At 41.2% G+C, this 9,799-nt stretch overlaps 1 protein-coding gene across 1 annotated transcript in view; it reads right to left on the bottom strand.

Moving 5' to 3' along the window:
• The window catches only part of GNB1L (guanine nucleotide binding protein (G protein), beta polypeptide 1-like), a 19,331-nt gene that overhangs the window by 8,827 nt on the left and 705 nt on the right, over nt 1–9,799 (bottom strand). Inside the window, exons 2-5 of the mRNA XM_009318541.1 lie at nt 8,481–8,607; nt 8,128–8,253; nt 5,926–6,088; nt 1,845–1,943 (exon numbers count right to left, since the gene is read on the bottom strand). Of these exons, the coding sequence (XP_009316816.1) occupies nt 1,845–1,943; nt 5,926–6,088; nt 8,128–8,253; nt 8,481–8,596 (504 nt within the window). The 5' untranslated portion in view covers nt 8,597–8,607. The remainder of the gene's footprint in view (nt 1–1,844; nt 1,944–5,925; nt 6,089–8,127; nt 8,254–8,480; nt 8,608–9,799) is intronic.

The raw sequence follows: 9,799 nt of genomic DNA, 5'->3' as shown, positions 1-9,799 counted from the left end.
TGTTGTTTCCCTGATACGTGGATCTTTTTTTATCGGCATGCAGAAAAATAAGATAACACATGGCTGCAGCCCCCAAACTCTTGTTGGACAACAACCCTGAGCATGCTTCCTTCAGACCATTATGTGTCTCTCTCCATGTCAGCTTCTGTTTCAACTTGTTAATTTACTGTGCCATAGGCAACATCAAATAGTCTCTTAGGCAACACGTTGCCCATAAGCGATGGGTTGGGGAGTGCTCATCTCCTGGGTATGTCTATATTGCCCAATGCAGTAATGTACAAAGAAATCCTGGGCGGCCTCTGTTCAGGAAGGGGTGCAGCTGGGTTAGCTCGTGTTCTTCTGCTTTTATGGTTACAAGGTCACTCAGCGAGCCACTTCCAGCGAAACCACAAAACAGAACGCAGAGCATCACTTTGGTACACCACATACAATTATTTACCCTTAAGAGTATCCTCCTCCCCCATGCTTTTAAACCGAGTTGCACAGATTTGTAAAAGAGCAGATACAGCTGTGAGACTGTAAGGGATTATCTTGCCCTGCCTGTTGCAGTCTAGGAAGTTGTGGTGACTTCCCAAAGCCAGAATTTTCATGGAATAATTTACCTTTCCCAGTTCCCAGTCCTCTGCTTTATCCCCACTGGCAACAAAATTAAAAACTACATAAAATTAAGACTCTACACCTGCTCTGCTTCCTAGAGGAATAGCAGTATTAATGCATGTAGAAAATATGGCAAGACAGAGGACTTTTTATACAGGCAACAAAATTTTCAACACTGAACATTTCCTCAGTTATCTTCATCTTATTAAAATATGTCCAGGAGACAGAAAGCCCCATTCATTTCACTAAGTGAAATCACTGAACACTGATTGCATTTTTAGGAGAAACCTTCTGTTTAATAAAAGCCTAATCAGTCTATTTAATTTTCCTTCTATTTTTTTTTCTAGTTTTTAATTACATCATGGGACTTAAACTGTGGCCTCTCCTACTTTTGTCTGAAGTCAGTGACTGAATTCCTCTAGACTTCAGTTGGTTCAGGACCTTGAGTGAAGACACTAAGACCTCAAATTCACAGCCGATGGATCATTTTTTCACCTGAAACCAATACAGATGTTCAGATGACCCTGCAGGAATAACATACGTGACATCAGCTCGGATGGTACTGCAGAGCTATAACCGTATGCGGTCAGGCGGTTAAAGTGGGAATCAGCTTTGCCACCAATTCTTTGGAGATTTAGAGCCAATCACCTAAACTCCTTCCCCCCTCTACTGCCACCTTTTCGTATTACGTGTCTTTCACTGGTGGCACCCCATAAACATTATTTGCTGAATACTCTGCAAATGTGGGTTTTTTTCATTAACTGCTTTTATTAACCTTTTTGTCCAAAGTCAATACAACCATAAATATTTTGTTCCTATTGTATGTCTGGAATAGAAACGTTCATAGAGTGCTTCCTTGTCCTGAGGGCATTGAAGTGAATGTAACCTGCCATTAAAATCACTGTTTTTAAGTAACCCAATCGTTTCTCATCATTCTTAATGCAGCGAGAAACCGTATCAAACAACTGGCTTTGGTAAGTCATTCATTTTCCTCTTGATTGATGCAAAAACCTTATCTATCCTAAGGATACAAAGCTTTCCCTGAGCATTTGCAAATCTTCCATTAAAGCTTGGAAAGCTCTGAAAGTTACATTAAGGATGTTCACAAATCTTTCCCCTCTTTAATAGTATAATTACTTGATTGGTTTGATAATAAATCAAAATCCAAGTGAAGAAAGATTCATGTGCTTCATATAAAATGAATCACAGGGAAAACATTTCACAATTAGCAGGCGCTCTTGCCTTACCTGCCATAACTTCAGACACATGGGCATGCCCAGCTTGGCACCCACCTCTGGCTTCAAGGTACAGACTGACGTCTTGGATGGCAGCTCCAAAACCTGAACCTGACATCAGGAAAACAAGAGTATTTGGTCAGGCTCCAGGTCAAAATTCTGCTGTTAAAAACACAAGTCTTTTAAGGTGATTAAGGCTAGTATAAGCTCTTCCAGTAAAAACTGTCTGGAGGAAACTGAGGAATGCATGTTAAGTTGGAGCTGTAGGGGAATCCACAGCTATCTAAATAAATGCATTGTTTTAGGAAAGACCAGACAAAACTGCTAGAATGAACACATCCTCTTCTTCCACTCTTCTATTTAATCTGTATTATAGTCTTCTTCCCATACAGTAGATGATACTGTGCATACACTAGATAATATTGCAGACTGCTTAATCTGAAAACACTTCCCTGTTTCCTCTCCCTTTCCCCTTTTTCCATCTCTGTTGCTAATTTTTTTTATATATCCACTTGTGAACACTTGCATTGTCTCCTCTGTTCTGTCATGGTAACACAGAGCTTGCGTGGAAATATGGGCAATATATATATCTAAGGTGGATTTTTCATTTACTGTCTGACTGCGCTAACAAGATGTAAACCCAGAATTATCTGCTAATGCAGGCTGGAGCAGTGATGGCATACAGGTATTTTTAACACAACGTTGCCTGACCCTATTCAAAGCAGGGTCAGACAATACTGTGTTAAACACCTGCTCTCTGTCTACATAGCAGCTTCCACTGTTGCTTGCACTGATGGTAATGAATTATGGATCTGATTGTTAATTTTTTTTTTTTTTTTTTTTTTTTTTTAACATCAGGCAAGTCTCTCCTCTGCCAAGGAAGTAGCTCATTTCCACCTCAGGATGATGGCAGGCAAGATCAGGGGAGTCTGCCTGTGCAATTTGGCACTGGAAGGTTTTGAGTCTCTTGATTGACACAGAAGTGGCTCACTCTGGGCTGATTCTCAAGCCTGGAACTATGGAGAAATAGAAGTTCTTAGGTATCAAAAACTTGCTGCCAGGAACGTCACTGTTTCTCACATGCATACTTAAATCACTAAGGTGATCTTTTATTTTAATTAAATAAACAGTGGTCTGCATTATCTCGTAAAATTAAAGGACTTCAAACATTTGATAAATCCAGCACCACCAGCCACTCTAGGCTACTTCAGAACGTGCAAAAGCCCAGCAGTGCTGTTGGACGGCCCCAGTCATGCGAATTTCCTTAAGCATCTGAGATGAGGTATTACACAAATATGGCTCCTATGGGAGCCATCAGTCAAGGCCACAGCAGCTGCGACGGCTTTCCAATCCCATACCTTTAGTTCAAAGCTTGCCAGAACATCTTCCTATTTCTACAGGTTGTCAGCTAGCCTGCCAAAAGCCAGCTGCACTTGAGGACTGCAAGTCGACAATGTACTAAGCACAATATACAGAACACCTTCTAAAGCCACTTAGCAATGGAGCAGGAAACTATTCTCCAGATTTGAGGAACGGAGACTACAGCAAAGAGCCATCCAATATGTAGACCAAACCTATGAACAGACCAAAGTTTGACCATCTGGGAATTCTGGTTCTTTGGAGCTACACTCTTAACAAAAGATGAGTGGTTAAACATTGGAAGAGGCTGCCCAGGGAAGTGGTTGAGTCACCATCCCTGGAAGTATTTAAAAGACGTGTAGATGAGGCGCTTAGGGACATGGTTTAGTGGGCATGGTGGTGTTGGGTTGACGGTTGGACTCGATGATCTTAGAGGTCTTTTCCAACCTTAATGATTCTATGATTCTATGAAAAGATGCTTTTCTCTTGGCAACTTTCTTGCTATCAACATAATGACCAAGTTAGCTATTGCAGGCAATGGGCTACAAATATGAAGACGACCTGCTCTCATCTTGCGTCTTTCATCACTGGCTCTCCAAAGGGCATTGCCTCCTAGACAAGACTGAAACTGCAACTTTTACCTAATAAGGAAGGATAAGTGCGCTGTGATAAATGCACTTCTGCAGGTTAAAAGAGAAAAAAACCAAAAAACCAACCTTCTTCGCTTTACCTTGGTTAAAAATGGATGAACTGGTACAAGGGCTACAGTGGGGCTTGCAAAGGACAAAGAAAAACACAAAGATGAGAAAAGCTTTTTGCAGAAGGCAGGCAGGTATGAACTGCCTACGCCAGATTGACAGTTCCAGAGACTTTCTGCATTAGAGGCAACTGAGCCTTAGAAATAAATACTATTTCATGTAGTTTGACAACTGTAACCTAAAACTTGAAGTTCTGTGTTTATATTGGTTTTGCTTAATAGGAGAAAGATTTGCCTTTGCCTGAGGTTAATAGTGTTCCTGGGTGGCTAAAACTGGCCACAAGGAAACACACCCTTTTTCTTTTTCACATTAATAAAGCTCTTAACATGTTTCTGGCAAATTGGCAAGAAAAGTGCGTGTAACTCATAATTGGTGATTTAAATGCAATCATGAACAAATAAATGCCTGTTCAGATCTCATTATTTATGGACTGAACCTGCTTTAAGACAAAATTACTCTTTTTTTGGGCACCAGCCAAGCATAAACACTTATTAAGTCTTAATTTTAATCATAAGCTGCAAATGTACTGTGTCTCACACAGTGCTGCCTATTTGGAAGCACTATATATTATGGGAGCTTATGTGAATTTATTGAAACCTGACACAGTTCTAATGTAAAGGTTCATACGCAGAGTAGAACTCTTTTACCTCAGGAGACAGCAAATCATTATCAGTTTGCAGGGCCCAAGCAAACAAATGAAAACAAAACCAGAGATGGGTTGTAAGAGACATTGGGGTAAACGTCTTCTCTTTGGATCAGATGATTATTTAATCCTTCATTACCAGAATGTGTGTGCGCACTCGTTGCCTGACACAAAAACTCTTCTCCGGCTGACACAAGAATGCACTTGTCAATTTTGTTTAACTTAAATGTTATTGAGCGCTGTTGTAAAATGGAGAGAGTTCTTTGTTTGATCAGAACAAGGTATGGGACTTAGAGTCGTTGTATTTACTAGTACCGTGGTTGTGTCTACAGGCTTACCCAGTTCTGTAAAAGGCTGAACATTCTGGCTGTGAGCCAACAAAGTACTTAAATATGTGCTTAACTTCTGAATAATAAAAACTTCGCATTTTCTTGCGACACAGGCACCATTCCCACTTATTACTTCATATATAAAATATGCAACTTCCAGTTTCAAGATTTGCATCCTATAGTCCAGAAAAGCATGTGACCTTTTATGCTTATGAACAATTTGCAATTAGCTACAATATTTCTTTTCATACTTATGCCGCTTTTTTCTTTTTTCATATTTTTGGTATTTTGGTGTCAAGTATTTGAAATAATTTATTTTTGTGTGATGTCCTCAAATAGTCCTTCAAAGGAAACAAAAATACGATTTCTACAAAGCAGAAGTGGAAATTGCCAACACAGCTGTCAGTCAATGACTGCTGTGATAATGGGTATTAGAGGTGGACTCATCCAGTAGGAACTGAAACGGACCCTACAATTATCCCACACTGAGCAAACCTCTGGCCGCTAATAGTAATTCAACTATTTCCAGCCCAAGTACCAGTTAAAGAATTAGCCCGGGGTGAAGGACCACATATCGCATTACAAATCGCCTGCACCTCCCCTTCTCTCACCAAACACGACTTTCAGCTTCGGATGGAAGATGAGTACTTCCATCTGATGACAGACTTTCTGACCATTAGCTCCCCAGGAGGACTCTTGTTCCCCTTTAACAGTATTCAGCAGCACCAGAGGAGTTTTCAAAACTCCCGCACATGAAAGAGCAGCAGCAGCTGCAAATACTTAAATGTCAGACAAATCTTGGGGTGGTATCCTTGCTATTAGAGCATGGGCTATATAATTCAGTCACCTTTCTGGCAGGTAAAATTAGTGATGAGAACCCCCAAAGGTTCCTTGTGCTGCCCTCTCTTGAGCAGAGAATTTAAGAGCAGTGATGTTTCCCCTTCCGAACTATCTCATTTCAAAACCAAAATCTCCCAAGCACCAGAAAAAGAGACGCTTCCTACCTCCTCCAGGGCTTTGGCTGCCATGGCCATTAGCCAGCGTCCCTGTGCCACCTTTAACAGAGAGCATCTGCAGAATCCCACATTCTCCGTGAAGACAGAATCCGCCACTGAAGTCCGTCCCTCTGCTAAATCCCACAAGCAGATCCTCTGGTCACGACCCTGACTGTTAGAGTAAAACAAGTTATCCATGAGCAGCAGGTCTGGGGAGGCCTGGCTTCCTGCAGGTTAGCATATCGGAGTTGGGTCTTTAACATGCAGTAAAGGAATGAGCTTAGTACGGCTTCTGAGGGGGTATTGATCTGGTCTTCCATGAAATGTGTGGGAACGCGGTATCACCGAGACCACCACCCTTCTGCTGACTGCAGCTGTGGGCAATAGGTTCAAAAGTTACCGGGGGGAGGGAGGGCCTGTGGTCAGTCAGATACGCTGCAGCCACCGTGAGCCATGCTTCCTCGTGAAGAGAGACTCGGCCAAACACCGTTATGCTATGTATGTGTGCGCATATATTTATGAAGTCCCATGAGTATCTGAACATTTTCATAATAAAAATACTTACATTTCACCATTGTTTAGATCTAATTTAAAAGGAAACAAAAGCATCCAGAGAGTAACACATTTAACAGTCTTTCACCCTAGCAATGAAATAGAAATGTCAGGTGTATTGACAGCTGAAAGACAAACAGCAAGACAACAAAGACCACATCAAAGATAAATAAAAAGCTACAGTTATTCGGTGGTCAACTTCCCACAGCCGCAGGGAGGGCACAGACAGCTGTTACAACTGTGTATGTGTGGAGGCACAACAGGAGAGGGACTGGCAGTGCAGGGAGTACCAGGAATTAAACAATGAAACGCTGTGGTTAAAACATCCAAAACCAGAGAATGAGTGGCTGCGTCGCCAGTGTACTAGTGCAGCTCACGCAGAGACTCCTCTGCAAACCTCTCTGTCCCACAGAAAAGTCTGCGTGTTGGTCCCAGACGGTAAGACCAAGAAGGCCAGACAAAGGGCACAGCATCAATTGCTGCAAATTTATGTGATCCCACTGGCTCTGGAACAAAGTACCGCCGTGGAGAAGCTTCCAATTCACAAACTACAGTAGCACAGGATACGTGTCCTCATGTTATCACCTGGGACAAGGAGTCATCAAAAATCCCTTATCCGTTTCGTATTTTAATTAGCAGTATCACCTGATAGAAGCATGAAACCAAAACAGAGGTAGATGCAAATCTAGGCTGTTGGGACTTCTTCAACATCAATACAGAAACTCCCATCTGCTGTTCAGCTGAGTGACAAACTGTCAAAACATTTATAGCACTGGGCATACAAACAATGTGGTACTGCAAGAAATGGTTGTGATTTAGCTTTAGAACAGAGAAACAAAAAATACAGATAACTGCTGTCCTAAAATTGCACTGCTATGTGAACTGTTATAAATATACAGCAAAAATAGAGGTATGGAAAAACTCTACAATTATACAAACAATGCTCATTCAATATGATTTTATGGGGGAGAGTGTTGATAATTGTACTTAAGCAGATAACAAAATAAATGCTAATGAGTTCCACTGTATATTATAAGAGATGTCTTCTCTAGATAAACATGTCAGAACACCTCCTAGTCATACAGACACTTTGGCATCTACTCTAGATCACCTGTCTAATCCAAAGTACACAAATCTCCCCGACCTTCCCTTGCTAAACGAGAACAGATATTTTGCAACAAAGCAAAGGTGTGCAACTCAGCCTTCTTGCTCATTTTCAGCCTTCCATTCTCTATCTCTGATCCTTCTCTTCCTTCCTTACCTTTTCTTCCTCTCCCCTCTATTTATGAACTCTTTATATCAATTTTGATCTTCCCTGAGAACCAGCTGTGAAGCATTTGTCAACTTCAAATCCAAGTGTATTTCCTTTACCCAAAGACCTCACCTGATCTTAATGTAGTAATACGCTATGGACCCCAAGTTGTTGTGATGTTGTCACATATATATCATAAAGAAATTAATTGTATAATTTTTTCCACTTTCTGTTCTACAGTTTTTCTGTATTTTTGTACTTTTGTACATTTCCATATGTGTTGGAGAGACTTTCAGTGACTCCAGAAATAATAGATTCCCTTTTTTTTTTCTTTTTTCTTTTCTTCTTCAATCCTGTACATCACAGAAACAAGAATAATTTCACTGGTTTTTGCCTGCTTTGCTAACCTGAGGAGCCTGTCTTTACCACCCATTGTCTCCACACAGTAGACAGATTTTCTTCCATGGCCATCCAGTGCTGTGTCCACTCTGTGTGTTTTCAGGTTCCAGACATGGACAAACCCATTCTCAGACCTGGCAGTAAAAACAGATGCTTTTAATGCAACCACTGCAGACAAGTTGATAAGACAGCCTGATCCTTTTCCTTTTTTTTCAAAACTGAAGCTGTATGTAGAAAGATAACACACCCATCATGCATTTTGTTGTTTTCTCCAGATACAATTTATCTAAATAATACACTTTGTTTTAAAAGGATATATCCATATCACACTCAACTCAGCCAGAGATCCTAGTTTACTTACCCAGAGAAAAGAATGGGGACATCAGGTTCCTGGCTGCCACAGGAAAAATGCAGAGTGTGGACTGCAGCACTGGCACCTCTGAGAACAAACTGCGGATCCGGAGGTGGCAGAGCCATCGAGCAATGAACTGGGGGAGTGAGAAGAAGACACAGATACCACAGAGGGTAAGGCAGCCTGAAGTGAAATTACAACTTTAAATACATTCTGATCAGGACATTTGCTTTTCCTAGTCACTTTCCCCTTTGAATACGCATTATTGGATGTTATTTCTATTTGCCACACAGTTCAGTGTAAAGTATTTCCTTTTAACATCGACTGATCAAGCAGCTGTCAAATCTGCTTTTTGCCACATTCCTTCTTAAGCAAGGTAAGTGCTGAGCTGGCCATGTGTATGCACCTCTTGCACACTTGTAAATAGAAAATTGTTCAGCTGTTCTCCCTGCTGCAGAAAGGAAGAGCTACAAAATGCAAGAAACTGGATACCCATAATTTCAGTGGGCAAGCAATTTATCATTCCACTTAGCCCCTTGGCAAGTCTTTCCCCTTCCTCCCCATAAAAATACTGTTTTTATGCTTTCCACTCACAACCACTTGCAGAAAAGCACTGCGGTAAAAACTGAAAAGAATTTCAGATGAGATTAGAGTTATGATCATTTTTACATAAGAATCCCATTACTCCCAAGTGCTTGCATTTTTGGTTCCAAGCACGGTTACTTGAAAAAAGAAATGCAGCATTTCACACTAACTTAGTGACTACTGTGTTAAACATTTTATTCCAAGGGGTTTGTATTCCCCAAAGGATCAATAAAGAGAGACAGATGCTTTCAGCTTTATGTCATTGGTTCACAGGCGGTCCGAGTCGGCAAAGAACAGGACAAGTATGTGGGGAAGCATGTTGCCCTGTCTAACACGGGAACGGTGAAGGACAATTCGTTACGAACTCACAGGGGTCGTCTGTGTGATCTGATTAGGCACGCTCTTACTGGTCCGGCACCTTCACCAAGTAATTCCATTCACATTAACACCTTTGCGGGCAGTTGTGCACAAGCACCGAAGAAGGACAAGGATGACTTTTCTGTGTTCTGACTTGCTGCAAATGGCCCTCCAGACCTGTGCTGGGACAAGGTAACCAGCAGCTTCTTTGACTGCAAGTACAATTTGCAATTCATTGGAAAATGCATTATAACATGCATTACAAGAAACGTTTTCACCATGAAAAGTTTTTACCGCTTTATCTGTGACATTACTAGCCACGCTTGTATTTCTGCTTCTTCCTTTTTGACCTGACCTCATACAGAAAAGGACAGCTTTTGCCACTA

The sequence above is a fragment of the Pygoscelis adeliae genome, unplaced genomic scaffold (genome assembly GCF_000699105.1).
Source record: "Pygoscelis adeliae isolate BGI_AS28 unplaced genomic scaffold, ASM69910v1 Scaffold410, whole genome shotgun sequence".
Taxonomy (NCBI): domain Eukaryota; kingdom Metazoa; phylum Chordata; class Aves; order Sphenisciformes; family Spheniscidae; genus Pygoscelis; species Pygoscelis adeliae.
This window is presented reverse-complemented; position numbering and strand designations above follow the sequence as displayed.